The 15,000-nt window shown below is 41.3% G+C and overlaps 1 protein-coding gene across 1 annotated transcript; it reads right to left on the reverse strand.

Annotated features, from left to right (window-relative positions):
- Window positions 1-1,013: 1,013 nt before the first annotated feature.
- LOC136178858 (presequence protease, mitochondrial-like) lies at window positions 1,014-12,829 on the reverse strand. The gene is made up of 23 exons (XM_065953286.1): window positions 12,717-12,829; window positions 11,770-11,866; window positions 11,014-11,174; window positions 10,543-10,669; window positions 10,284-10,372; window positions 9,916-10,044; window positions 9,126-9,239; window positions 8,837-8,933; window positions 8,241-8,375; window positions 7,842-7,980; window positions 6,967-7,083; window positions 6,718-6,847; window positions 6,421-6,541; window positions 5,442-5,518; window positions 5,164-5,329; window positions 4,804-4,904; window positions 4,326-4,446; window positions 4,183-4,233; window positions 3,246-3,358; window positions 2,976-3,098; window positions 1,665-1,810; window positions 1,245-1,347; window positions 1,014-1,107 (listed from the first exon to the last, which is right to left on the reverse strand). The coding sequence occupies exons 1-23, from the start codon at window positions 12,815-12,817 to the stop codon at window positions 1,014-1,016; spliced, it is 2,652 nt and encodes an 883-aa protein (XP_065809358.1). The 5' UTR covers window positions 12,818-12,829.
- Between the last annotated feature and the right edge of the window lie 2,171 nt (window positions 12,830-15,000).

A 15,000-nucleotide genomic window follows, 5' to 3' on the forward strand; every position in this document is an offset into this window, starting at 1 on the left:
TGACCTGCAGCAATTCTTTGGTTTTATTCACCCTGAGTTTTAAATCTGTTGATTTGTGCTTCCAACACGATAAAATGGAGGGAAATTGATTTCACCTGTGGTGTTCAAAGACTTGAAAAATAATTGTTAAAACTTCAATTTAAGGTCATAATATTCAACATTAACTAGCGGCTTATTAGCATGCTAACTAGTAGCATACTGGCTGCTTATTGGTCATTATGAAGCACTTATTAGTACCTTATCTACATGACCATAGTCTATAGTTAACAGGTCATTATCTAAGAGTTTGTTCTCATTACCTTCATGATTACAGCTCATCGATAGAGAGTTAGGAAGTTGTTGAACATGAGTTGTGATCTTGATATGCTTTTGTTTACTTCTACCTCATAAGGGTCGTACTGAGGGAAACATATTAAGATCATAATTCATGTTCAATCACTTCCTAACTTAGGAACCAATGAAAATGTGAAATTTGTGGAAAATAGGACCACAGCCTCCATACATGGGGCGTGCACAAAAACCACTAGACTACATGCGCCCCCACAAAGACCAACATGACCTGACTGAGTGTTTGCACATGACTCAGTTTGTTGTTTGAATTAGACAGAATTGCTCTGATGTTCTTCCTCTGCTCTGAGTTTCCCAGAGTAAACCACAGAGGAAGAAAGTCATTTGTATCCTGCAGAAAAAAACAAAAACACCTGATTGAAGTTTATATAAATGATATATCTCTTGATGATACTTTTGCAATGATCCAAAAAAGAAGAGCTCACTCACATAGTGTATTCCAACATGATCATATATTTCATTAAATATATACAGAATGAAGACGTATCTGAACCATGACAGCAGCTCTCAGTCCTCCTCTTGATATTGTGCGCTTCAGCTTTTTGACTCTTTAATAAAAAATCCTAACCGTAGACTTTCAGCATTCAGTACAGAATAAGTCTTGCAGCTGTGATTCTCCAGAAGTCCAGTTGAGTATTTAAATCACAAGTTACCGACAGACTGGATTATTTTACGATCCATGAGGGATCTTTTTTAATCGCCTCGTTCTCTGGACCCAAGATAGCAACTCCACAAGTCCTCTGACCGACGCCGAGGTATCTGCAGCGAGGGGGAAAACAAGACACGAGTTAACACTTGATGTGGGAATAAACGGGAACAGTTTGTCAGTCTGTTTTTTCTTTTAGCTTCTCCTTCTCTTCATTTCTGAGTTATGTAAGGGGACATAAAGTTTGTACCTTTCAGCCACTTCCACCAGACTTTGGTGAGTGACAGCAAAAAGTCTTTCTCTGTGATTCTGCTTCATCTCATCGGTGACTCCGCTGAGGAAGCGACCCATTCCTGCAACACAAACACAGAGTGAACAAACCAGACGGCTAAGAGATAAAGTGGAGACAGTGACGGCTTTACAACAGAGACGGAGACTAAGTTAATAAAACTAATGAAGATCTCTTCATATCTGAACTTGCTTATAATTCAACTTTTTACTCATCATTTTATTCATTAATCCTTTAAAAGCTTTTAACCTCCATTAAAGACTTCTAATGTTGAAGTTGTCAGTGATGTACTGAGATGTTAAAGCTCCAGAGATCTGATTGGAGGAGGATCAGGTGAGGCATCCTGACAGCAGCTGGAGGGATCACTCAGTCGTTCCTCACCTTTGTCCGCGGGGGCCACAGGCGAGTCTACAGCCGAGAACACTGACAGTTTAGCTTCATCGATGTCCTGCTGGGTGAACTGTCCCGACTTCGCCCAGTCCACACCTCGACGAAACGCAGACAAGGTCTGCACCGAGTTTGGATCCCTTAGAGAAGTACGAGAAAGAAATACAAAATCAACGACACACTGTTCAACTCAAAGAAGATTCTTTTTAAACGTAGAAGTCATTTGGAATATTTTATTACAGCTTCCAAAAACGCCCCATGATGGCTTCCCTTAGTAAATTGTTGAGACTTCTGTGTCTCTTTTTTTCCAGACAGATCGTCTGAATATTCTTGTAATATAAACATTTTGCATTTTGGACAAAGGGAGGACGAAGAGGTCACATTTGAGAATATGGCAACAAATGTCTTTCAGCAAATAAACTCAAATTTCATGCGATTAGAACAGAATAAGTGCTTCTGCAACTTTGGTTCTTTCGCTTCTCTCTCCAAAACTTGATTTAAAATACATTTTAAAGGTCACATATTCTGTTAAAACCTCTTCACCATGTTTCTATGTGTCTCTAGTCCGTCTTCAATCCCCCCAATGATGAGAAAAGTCCATCCTCTCTGTCTTCTGCCTGCTCCACTTTTCAGAAAATGTGTGCTCAAACAGGCCGTTTAGCGATTTTCCCTTCATGACATCACAAAGGGCAGTAGCCCCTCCCCCAGGTGGGTGACACTCCCACAGCTAGGTGTTTGTTCTGCCCTCTGAGTCTGCCTTCTCACCGTAAACAATAGAGCAGGTAGCGAGAAAGCCTGAGACACCCGAGCACTTCCAGAGAGGGGGCGTGGTCAAACACAGCTCATTTACATATTTAAAGGTACAGACACAGAAACAGCCTGTTCTGAGCAGGGCTGAAATAGAGGGGTTTATAGACATGATCAAATACAGGATCAGAGTGGATTTAGAACAAGAAACTTCACACACATGTTTTGGGGAGTTCTGAGACTTTTTTAAACTGGTTGAAGAGGAGGAGGATATCTCACCTTTAACAAAATTCATATCTTGAAGACAACCCAGCCTGCCCCCTTTTATAGAATCTACCTCTACTCCTTCATAAGTACGGAGATTTTGTATGTATTATATTCCATTAAATACACCTATTAACCAAAATGCACATCGTTTTCTAAGGTTCGAGAAAGCCTGAGTGTATATAAAATATTAAACTTGTTTCAGCCAAATCAACAAAATGAACTGTTATTGTATTTCAACGTCAGCACAATGTTTTTTAAAACTTTGTTGAGTGTGGTGTCGCGGCCTCTCACCTGTACGAGTAAAAAGAGAAAAGACCTCCTCCCATCCTGGCCCCGCCCCCGTAGGCTCCCCCCTTCTCCCTGATTTCTCCATGCAGAAACTTAGCCGTCATCATCCTCGCCAAGATGCACAAACTTTAAGAGAAAAAAGGAAACAAAAAGTTTTTATTACACTTTAGATGAACTAAAAGTTACACGTAGAAAGACAAAGAACTGTCCCTGTAAATCAGACTTTTAAAGGAAGTGCTGTCACTCATCCCTGCCAGGTACAGGTGTGGTTACCTGGCGTAGTCGTGGTGGGAGAAGGGTACCGTACGAATACTCTCGCTGATAAAGTGAACAGGGAAGGGAAGCTGGAAGAACGTTTTCATCTGACACGGCTGGAAGTTTTGCTCCTGAAATCAGAGAAGATGATCTTTACTGTCACTGTACAAGTACAACAAAAACCTGTCGGAGCACACCTGTAGAGAAGTAGTTAAATATAGAACATATACAAATACTAAACCCACCAGTATATATACAAACAAAACAGTTATATTATACAATAAGATGTAAACTATGGTTAAAAGAGAGCTGAGAGGTACTGGTGGAATATTGTACTCAGGTATTAAAAAAAAACAAATAAGCGTTATATTTATAATCTCATGCATGCACAGGACTTTGTTTTGAAGGAATGTCTCATAATAAAGGACAAAATAAAATTACAGGTGATCTCACAGCTATTGAAATCAAAGGTTCAACTGTTTTGTGTTGGTGTTATTTTGCTTCTTCAAAGATTTTTAAAATCTGTATTTTTGCGTTTCTATAAGACAGCCTTTCTTCATCTTTTCCATTATTTTATCTTCTTTAATCTGCAGAGATGGTTCTGCCTTTAATATAATGTGAACTCACTATGGCAGGGATATATTTAGAGGAGTGGTTCTTAATGGGTTTAGCTTTAGGACTCACCACCATCTCCTCCTGCGACCAGAGTTTCTGATATTGTTCAACCTATCAGGTTTATTTTCAATGAAAGATGTTTCAAAAGATGTGACCGAACAAAGATACAGAACATAGAACTTTACAGACTTTTTGACACCATTTCTTTCCCCTAGGAACTCAGTCACGACCCACTGAAAACAGCTCTGTGACCCACTTATGGGCCCCTACCCACCAGTTGAGAACCACTGACATAGCGAGCAAACAAACACAGAAATGTAAGATGTTCCTGAAAACTTACAGAGATGAGTTTCCGGCTCAGCCCCGAGACATCCGATGGGTCGAGAGGCCTCTTTAGAAAAAAAAATCAAGAGAATATTAAAATCTAATTTTAAGAATTATTCTGCCTGCTTTCATGTTTTGATTTGTTTGTTGATAGTTTACCTCAATAATGTTACTTCTGACCGGTTTGCGCTCCTTTCTGTTGTCAGCCACGTCCTTCATGAAGCTCTCCAGCTGTGCTGCCGTGTCCGACATTTTCTGTGGAGTAGTGTTGATCGCACACCTGTAAGAGACAAACATTTACATTGACGAGCATGTTACAAACAGACCCTTTATATTGAAACCATGTTGCAGTAATTAAAATAACATTAACTGCAGAATACTGTCACTATCTCTTCATCATTCAAAAATCTATCACCATGGAGGCGACCATAGCCTAGTGGTTAGTGGACGCCCCATGTGTGGAGGCTGTAGTCCTCCAAGCGGACGACCTGTGGCTCATTTCCTGCTTTCCCCACTCTCTCTCTCTCTCTCTCTGATTTCTGACTCTGTCCACTGTCCTGTCTCTAAAATAAAGGCCCAAAAAGCCCAAAAACAAAACCTTTTAAAAGAAAACCTCTCCTCAGGTGTAACATCTCACCTCATGTTGTCCGGGTTGAGAAGATGCTTCTTGATCCTGACGAGCGTTCGGATGACTTGGCTGAGGTCGGACAACTCAGCGACCCTCTTCATAAACTTCACCTGAAGTAATCATTGATAAAAGATGGATCAAATATGAAGCGAGAGAATGGAAAAACAAAAAACCTCTTGCACAAAGTAGGAACAAATGAAATTGTCTCTGCTTGTCAGAAAAAAATCATGCTATACTGTATGTCTTGAATCTGCGTCTGCGTAATTTACTTCAAGCTTTAAATCACTATGACAACACTTCTTAAAGCTGACGTGCAGGAGTCAGACACTATCATTTTAGTTTTTTAGGATCAACACTCCAGGTGCATACCTGTTCCATCCCACCAAGCGTCTCATTGAGGTCTCCTGCTGGAGTCAGGTGACGGCCTGCACGTGTCATGGCGTACATGTGGCCCGAGTAGGAGATCCCATTGGCTAACTCCTGTGCTGACATCATCACCAGCACTCTCAGGCGCTCCACCTCGTCAAAGTGGGGGCTGTAGTGAACAAAAAAAGAAAAAAAAAGATAAATATCGAGCTGTCTTCTCAGCCTCCTCGAATTTCAGGACACATTTTCTCTCAGTTTATAAGAAGTGATGGAGGACGTACTTGTTGAATATGTCGCTCCACAGATGAAACATGTGAGGAAGGTTTCTCTCCAGGCAGGAGGAGGACAGGAGGACACCCTGGAACAGAGAACACAGAGACAAGACTCTTCTTTGATTACCTGTTTTATACCGATGTAATGTAACCAGCAGCAGTTAAACACTGAACCAAGATAAATCACAACCTCTGTTTATGTAACACACGATCACTCAGTTTCAATTTCTGCAGCTTTGAGGAGACATTTGATTTTTGAAGACGACGCAGCAGAAAGAAGATGGGTTTCCACAATGCACAAGAATCATCATAATAAAGAACAAACATTTAATTAATATAGAATAAAGTTACTAAATTACATGTGATGTCATATATGAAGGAACCTGACATGGAGCAGCATACTTCATTACTCCATTCATCCATTTTCTTCCACTTATCAAAGGTCAGGTCTCTGTGGCAGCAGCAATAATTCAACCCAGACTTCTCTCTCCCCAGTTCCTCCTGAGGGATTCTGACGTGTTCCCAGGCCAGTGGGGATATACACAGTAATCCCTCCAGTAAACTCTGGGTCTACCCCGGGGTCTCCTCCCAGTTGGGGCGTGCTCAGAAGACCTCAAAGGGAGGCGTCCAGGTGGCATCCTAATCAGATGGCCGAACCACCTCGACTGGCTCCTTTAGATTTGAGGGAGAAACGGCTCTACTCTGAGCTCTACCAGAATGTCTGAGCTCCTCGCCCTCTCTCTAAGACTGAGCCCAGCCGACCTCTGGAGGAAACTCATTTCAGCCGCTTGTATCCACCATCTTATTATTTCGGTCACTACCCATAGCTCATGATCATAGGTGACCGGTAAATGGAGAGCTTTGCCTTCAGGCTCAGACTCACTCCCTACATCATCTAAAGTATTCTTGTCCAGAAATGTCTCTGTCCAAACATTACTTCTATCCATATATTTGTAAGACTTTTCAAACACAGTAAGCTGGTACTGACCTGCTCGTACATGTCCAGCTGGGTGGAGTCAGGGACGACCTGGGTGGAGACAGACATGCCCCCAGTCCTCAGCTCCATCTGCTGGGACTGTTGTCTGTAGTCCAGACCTCCACAGCCCATCCTGATTTAACAAACAGACACACATGCAATCTTTAAAATGCTTTCAAACACCACCTGTCCAAACCTTACACAAATACAGAAAAGATCAATAAAGCATAATATCTTCAAACTTTTCATATACCAGGTGACACATTTTGAAATCTTGCTCTGGTCCAATCGACTGTCAGGTGAACTTACTTGGTGACAACGCTGCAGAAGAGCGGGACATAGAGCCTGAGGTCCTCCGGCAGTGTGTTGAGACTGCACATGGCTCTGAAGTAAACTAGCCCGTTGGTGGGCTGCTCACAGTACTGCACCGGTACGCCGACTGAAGGAGACAAGGAGAGGAAACATTTTAAGGAGTTTTAACCACAACACTCTGAGATGATTCTTCCTTGTTGTGTATAATGTTTTATAAACTTGTGTAGAGCGGACACTGGGCCGTACCTGCTGTGCTGATCTGAACAGGAGTAACAGGGATCGTGGGCTCAATGTCAGACACTTTCAGTGCCGGCAAACAGGAGGCGTCCTGCGCTTTGCTCTGAGCAGCCAGCAGCTCCAGACCTTTTCCCAAGAAGAAGAAGAAGAACATGAATATGAAACAGACAGTTAAATCAGAAGTGCCTCAATCAAATCCTTCTGAAATGTTTCAACAAGTTTTACTGGTTGGGTCATAAACAGAAAAGTGAATGCAGGTGAAATGTTCTTTTATGGTTTTCCATCAGTAAATCTCTGTACTTTAATGTTTCTAACAAATCCCCTCAAAGACGGTTTTTAATATTTAAGGCAACTCCTCACCCCCTCGGACTAAAACTGGCAAATGACACTCAATTCAGTAACACTTTTGTCAGTCTCTGAAAACTTATAGAGCAGCTTTGAATGATTTGCAGCTCAAAAAACATCTTATTTATCTGATACTGGTGTCAATAAAAACACCTCAAGGTGTTTAGCGCCCTCTGCTGACTCATCCTGGGATTACTCCAACATATGTTTACCTCATGCTCTATAACTCTGCCTGTGTTTAGTTTGAACATGCAGCATTGTAACACTATATGACTAAATGAGGGATCTAGAACAGGTCAACATGAATATATTCTGTATACAGTCACATTGCAGCGCTTGATGTTTTTTTCCCAGTTATTGTGTTAATCTGATGGTTTATTGGATTTTTTGGGGCTTCAATCAAATCAATCAAGCAGCCAATAAAAGCCTGTTTGCTTCAGACAATTCTGTGTGATTTCACAGAGTCAAGCTCAGAAAGTGTTTTAACAGAAGCAGAGAAACACAGATTTCCTCCGTGGAGCAGTTTCAATCATTTGTACCTTTTTCATAGATGTCTTTTTTGTCGCTGTCTGACAGAGCATGGATCTTTTTCTGGAGCTTCTCCTCCTCGGCTTTGGCCTGTTTCTCCAAGTAGACCTCATCCGGACTCATGGACAGGGTCAGTCTGTGTGTGTTCTCCTGTAGGGGGGGTAATGGGGATTTGAAGAGGAAGAGAAAAAACACAAATGATACAGAAAACCTTCAAAGTTCATGTTTTTTTGTCATGATCTTAAAACACTCCAGGGCTGCTGAGGTTGACCTTAAGAGCAGACCGAGTATTTCCCCCTACAGAGAACATTAGTGAGACTTGTAAAAGGTTTATTCTTGTATTTTTTTTTAACCTTTTTTCACATATTTCTGGATGTTTTGAAGAAAAGTACTTTCCCAGTGTCACACACCTTAAAGTAGTGCTTGACTTTGTCCTGGAGGAAGCGAGGGTTTTCCTTCAGGGTCTGTTTGAACTTGGCAACGCTGTCGTTGATCTGCAGCAGCTCCACCGGGTCGCCGTCGTGGTTCCACGATGACGCAATGTACTAGAAAAAACAAAAAGGTATATACATACAGCCATGAATAATGAAACCGACATGTGAAACATGCAGCAGAATCCACAAAGCAATTATAACATTACTGACAAAATAAAGCTAATCTAAGTGTCCTGTTTGACTCTTACATTGATGTATAGTGATTAAAACTTTACTTCTCATACACATGTGTAATCCCTTTAAATATTATACTCTCTGTGATTATTGAGTTTACTGCAACTCATCAAAAAAAGGAAGAAATCAGCAAATAAACTGCTGTGAAAACAAGCTCATCTCATACGTTTAGACATGTTTAAAACATTCTGTATTTGTATAGAAATACACAGAGTATATAGTGGTAGAAACACAAGATTTCAGCAGAGACAACATAACTAACATCATCATTCTTCCTGACATATCTCACACATAGAGGTTTATAAATACATGCAGTGTCCTTGTGTTTGTGAACTCACCGAGGCCAGAGACAGGCCGAAGTTTGTGGACTGGTGCTTCATCTGGATCTGGATCTTATGCAGGAGAGCGTCGATTCTTTCCTCCTCAAAGCCGCTCCTGTCGATGATGACGAGGAGTCATTTTATCTTATGTGCCGTTTCAATTTCATGTAACCAAGCAACTCATCATCCTTCATGTGCAAGTAGACCTTACAGTTTATGGCTTTATCAAAACAAGCTGACACTTAGAGAGAGCAGGTTTGTAAACATATATTAAAGTCTTAAATACAAAAGGGAGCGTGGGACTTACTCGATGATGTCGTTGATGGTTTGGCTGATGATTTGCTTCACTCTCTCGGTGTCCTCCTCGGCCATTCCCTGCAGTCCTATACTGAACGACGCCTCTTTGGTGCTGCCGTCATATCTGCAGAACACAACATTTCAGAACAATGCAGTACTCTGAGCGCTGTCTGCAGCACATGAGGCAGAGCATCACAGCTCAGCAGCAATATACTAAAATGTTAAATTATCTTTTAATAGACATTTCTAAAAGAAAGTTGTCATCTAAGTAGCTTAGCAAAATCATATAGATGAAAACCCGTCTTTAGAGAGTAACTAAACCCCCAGAGTACAAAGTATCTAAATTTAAATTCCACATTTTGTGTTAGAAATATGCATAGCTACGGCCCTCTACAGGTTGAACCCAGCTACTGCAATTACATTCTTCTATTGGCTTATCTGGTGTTTAGAGAATTGCATGGATTGACAATAACTGAAATCTTAGCGGCTGGCTGTAAAATATTTACAAACGTGCCAAAATGAGGATGTTTATTTGAAAACATTAGAGCCATAACATCCAAATCCTCCAGGGGGCATCATCCCCATCCTCTCCTGCCCCTCTCTGTCGTCTCCATCGGCTGTCTCAGCACTGACAGATCAAATGGTTCTGGACCATCGTTGAGCCTCTGGATCAGAGAAGTCCTCCACATCAAACCAAACTTCTGTCCTCGCTGCTTCTCCAGCCGTCGCTCTAAATAACCTCTGAGCTTGCTGATCAGTTTATTTGTGAGAGTTTGTTACTTTGCGTCCTGCGTACTCACCCTACAACAGAGGAGAAGTCAGTTCCTATATTGGGTTCGATGAGAGCTTTGTAGAAGGGAGAGTTGGGTCCAGAGATCATGAGAGACGACAGCAGGCTGAGGGTGAATCCTTCAAATGTGTCAGTGATGCTGCGCGGGGAAAAAAACAAAGAGATTTTAAATATTTCTGAACAATAGGACTCGCTAAAAACTTCACTTTGAATGAAGAGAATTGTTGAGTGAATGCTTTCTGTACTGTAAAGCTCTCAGTCTTTAAAAAGCCGTCGACATGACAACCAAGATGTAGTGAATAAAGAGGAGGATGGAGGCTCTTTTTATGGCTTCTCCCATCTTAATGCAAAATAAAAAGAAATGATTTTCGGTCTTACTCTCCCAGCAGGTAGCTCACACACAGCGTGTTCTGCCGGGCCGGATCCGGAGCCAGAGCGTCAGGGCTGCAGGTCACATGATCCTCTCTCTGGGGAAACCATTGAGATTCACGACGACATCAAAACGACTAATCAATGCATTTCAGTGTGTTAATATAAAAGCATGCAATAATAAACAGCTGTTGAGATTGTTGGTGTAGTTTTTAAGATCTATTGATCAGTAGAAGTTACAGATGCTGGTCTGGATTATGACACTCACAGGGCTGCTCCAGTGTGGCTGGGGGGGGACCTCTGTGTTCGGGTTGATGCGTTCAAACTTGGACAGAGCTTCCTCTTCGATCTGCTTCAGATGCTGCTCCAAAGGCAAATCTCCATACGTGAAGAACCTGAGGAGCACATGGAGGACACTCTCAGGGGTGTTTTCTGAGCAATTTTAAAGCCTGCATGTTAAATTATTTTTAAGGAATTATGATCATTCTGAAATAAATAAGATCGATAAAGCATGAAAAAGACAAACTAGCATCAGTTACCATCAAATTATTAAAGTTTCCTGTGTTTCATATCTACTGTGTCAATGTGAGCCTGCATCGTTCTGCTGCAGGAGATTATTAAATGTAACAAAGAAAGGATTCTGCTGGCTAACACCTGCTCTCATCTCATTTCTTCACAGCACTTTACAGTTTCCTGTCCCTTCTAGGCTCACAGTGTACACGTGTGTGTGTCCATGTACCTGGCGTTGCTGGGGTGGTAATGCGTGGCGTGGAACTGCTTGAGCTGTTCCCAGGTAAGGTCAGGGATGGCTAGAGGCTCTCCTCCTGACACCACAGAGTACGTGTGGTCTGGATACAGCTTGTTCTGGAGGTGCTGGGCGTACACGCGCTCGTTGTCAGACTAAAAAAAAACACACAATCAAACGTTAAACAGTCACTGACACACTCTTATTTCAAAACCATTTATCTGACGTCACCTGTTCATCTCATATCTGGAACTTGTTTCACTGCTGTTGCATTAGGCCCCATGTCCGCCTAGCATTTTTTTTTGTTAGCTTTTTCTGAGTGTCTTTGTTCTATTGTTCCCAATGAGGAGAGAGCGTTTGCAGCAGCAGCAAAGCGCAGCGTCCAGCGCCTTTCTTCCGAGCGCTCTGCCTAATTTGTGCAGCCGCTCCGAGCGCTTCAAACTAAAAATCAACGCCGCTGTTGACGTCACCGGCGCTTTTCTTTCAACCAGCCGATCATAAAGTTCATCATCTAGACAAAGTAGGAGGTCAAGCATCCTCCGTTTGATGCTCAAAGTGACAGATAAAAAATATCAAACAGAGAAAAGCAACGGAGCTGTGTCGGTCATACAGGAGCTGTTGTCAACAGACTGTTGTCATAGAGACAGGACGGACAGCAGCAGAAATATGAGATATCTGAAGCTACTTAAGAGAACACTTTACTATATTGTATCTACGTGTAGAAAGGTGACTTGGAAAGAGTAGACTTACAAAAGCCCCTTTCATTTCATTGAACACCACTCCTTTAAAGACCAGAGGGGAGTTGGGATCTGTTGGGTTTTCATTCTCCAGCCTCCAGCCCTCCTGCCTGCAAAATCAACACAAACAGAAATGAACTAGTGAAGAGCAGATTTCATCAGCGACTGTTTCAAACAAGTGATATCAGAAAGGTCTTGGACTCTTTTAGGCTGGCTACACACTCGACAATATTCAGATCTTAACCTATTTAAAAAACGTGGGAGACCAAAGACATAAGGACAGCTAAATGATTCTAAACATTATAATCCTCCGACTGCACACACTAGACGATTTGACCCGACTGTGAGACCACACACCTGCAGTTTGTAGAAACGAGTTCACAGTGGTGATCCCACAGACACGAGATCTCACAGAAACTCGTGTGATCAAACGTGACTTCAGAAGAAAAACAAATATGGAAGACAGTCGAGACATTAAAAAGCCACTCATGTTGTTACTCAGTGCTTCTTTTTCTATATTCCTCTTGGCTCAGGGCACAGTTATGTTTGTGTTCACTGGCATGTTTGTGAGCTGTAAAAGTGATGCTCTCTTCGCTCTCTTTTTGGCTACTGCAGGTATTCAGTCGGAGGCAGCCCGATCTGGAATGGTAAATAACAAACATGTTTTTGTATTTAGGATTCCAGATCGGGGAGGCTCTGACTCGATCAGGAGCTGTAAAATAATCGTATTGACACCACACACTTGAGGATTATTTGGACAAATAAAAGGCCCAAAATCAGGCCTAAACTCCCCTAGTGTGAAGCCAGCCTCAGGACAAACAGTCCAACTAACAGAGTTAACAGCTGACTATAAAGACAAAATCTTCACTGAATATTTAAAAGTTGACTTTTGCTACAATGCTATCAAGTCAAATAAATACAAACATGAAACAAATATGAGAAGCAGCAGTCACCACTCACCAGAAATCCTGCTCTCGTAAACACGGGAAGAAAGCTGCATCCAGATAGACCGAGAGAAGATTCTGGAAGTCTTTTCCATTTTGGGTTGAGAACGGATACATGGTGTAGTCACTGGCTGTTTACGAAGGGAGGCAACAACAAAAAAACATGTCAGACATAAAGCTCATCAGCAAGCCAAGAATTAAGAAACAATCATCTGAAAGTCATTTTCTCTTCTAAAACTGACCGGTAAAACTATTAAAAGATAAGCTAGCTAATTAGCTTTTTATTTAACTGTAAGAGGATTATGTGTATGAAACATAAACTGTAACTATTAATGGATGAAGCCTGAGTGATGTCACCCATCTGTTACAGCAGGGGCTCCTGAGGCTCATCAGCAGCAGCCACCATGCTGGAAATCCTGTCTCAGTCTAACTTTCTAGACTGAGAGCTGGAGCTGAGGCGGGTTTTAAGCCTCTTGATGAACCATCATAACACAATACTAATTAGAAAGCACAGAGGCTGAAGGCCACAGGAAATATTATCAGACAAAAAAAGTGTTGAAGAATACCTTTTTTTGCTCCTGATATGTGGAAGACACCGCATCTGAAAATCAAAGTAACAAAGTCTATGAATTATACAATTTAAAACAATGTAAGACCTATCTTTTGAAACAGACTTTCAGTGGAGAGTAAAATGATAGAAGATGTCTTGTTTTAAAGACTTTTACTGATTGGATTGAAACAATTGATCGTTTATTGGTGGGATGTTAGTCTTCTAAAAGAATGGATTTATAGCTGCACATAATCTCATTCATAAAAGTATCCACTGTTTCAGCCAATACCATTCTCCTTATTTGACTGTTTAGGTGTCGCTCTATTGTACTTAAAAAAAGAACGGCCTTTTTGCAGTTTCCACTAACGAGCCTCAGCCAGACTGAAAAAATAACCTGATAATGACTGCAGAGTATATCAGTCAAAAATCCAAACGTCTCTAGTTGAGATATTTGTATTCACTGTTGCATCATTACTACAAAGTTTGATTAAACCAGTCTTCACTAACTATTATTGGGTCGAAATTCAAACATCTGGGTACTACAGGTACACTCGGTCTCACCCAGCCTTGGTCTTGGTCTTGACTCGGTCTGGATCCCTAAATGTCTTGGTCTTATCTCGGAGCACTCCTGTCTCAGGTACTTCTTGGTCTCGGTTAGTGAAGTCCTAACTTATTACTATTTCATGTAAACCATTTATTCAAAGTTCACATTTATAAAGGTGTATCGACACATTTCCTTAAGGTGGTGAAGTTCAGTGGCACTCTGACACCTCCCTGTGGTTTCTCAGATTTTTACAGCCCTGTATTGCAGGTGCTCACTTCAAGCTGCCTTCCCACATTAGTGTAACCACTGACATGAGAAGGGACACTGAACCAGCCTCAGCCAGAATATGAATTTACCTGATAATGAATGCTCTGTATATTTTATTCACTGTTGAAACATAACTACAAACTTTGATTTCACCAGTCCTGAGCCTACTTACTTGTGCCTGATAAAGAAGTGAAGGTGGGTAAACTGTAGAGTTGCAGTACTTAAAATCAGTCTGGGTCTTTTAAAGGTCTCGGCCTCGTCTCGTAATCTAAAGCATTTTTACTTGGCCTCATCTCGGTCTCGGATTTTAAAGCATTACCAATCAAGACCACCACTGATGGGATATTTTTCCACGTCATTACTGTGATAAGAAGGTAAACGCCCCTTTCTAAAAGAATAAAAAAAAACTTAAATTCATGATTTGATTTATATCCCCCGGTTACTGCTGAAACCTTCTGGGTGTTACAGTTTAAGTGAGTGACACACCCCCTGCACACAAGATGATGATTGTTTTATTGATATTTATGGTCTTGGTCTTGTCTCAGTCTCTGAGCACTCTGATTTCAGGTTTGTCTTGGTCTCAGTTCGTGTGGTCTTGACTACAACACTTGGTAAAACATACACAGATGAAACACAAATTTAAACTTCTGCGTACTATTTTATTGTACTTTTGTATGAATTCTCCAAAGTCTAACCTCTCTATTGCAGCATTACGTCTTTTATGAATCTGCACGTTGTTGTTTGTTTGTTTGTACACTGTCTGTGTTGTCTTCTCCTTTAAAGCACAAGAAATCTTTTTTCAGTTATACAAAATAGCTCTATGAAACTGTAGATTTCAGAGGAAACCAAACATGAAGCTTTTCAATGTTTGCTTCAACTATTGTGAGCTGTAAGTTATTTAAAAACATCATGTGGTTATTCAATGTTGTCTTTTAATCT

This window comes from Labrus bergylta, chromosome 4, assembly GCF_963930695.1.
Source record: "Labrus bergylta chromosome 4, fLabBer1.1, whole genome shotgun sequence".
Lineage (NCBI taxonomy): Eukaryota > Metazoa > Chordata > Actinopteri > Labriformes > Labridae > Labrus > Labrus bergylta.

Bases quoted from the DNA above. Each gene is read 5' to 3' on its own strand.
- LOC136178858 (XM_065953286.1), bottom strand. From the start codon at position 12,817: ATGTATCCGTTCTCAACCCAAAATGGAAAAGACTTCCAGAATCTTCTC. The intron at 10,045-10,283 runs GTAAGACCGAAA...TTCCCCGCGCAG, and splicing joins GTGAGCTACCTGCTGGGAGA to CATCACTGACACATTTGAAG. The intron at 4,234-4,325 runs GTAAACTATCAA...TTTTTTCTAAAG, and splicing joins TCAGAAGTAACATTATTGAG to AGGCCTCTCGACCCATCGGA.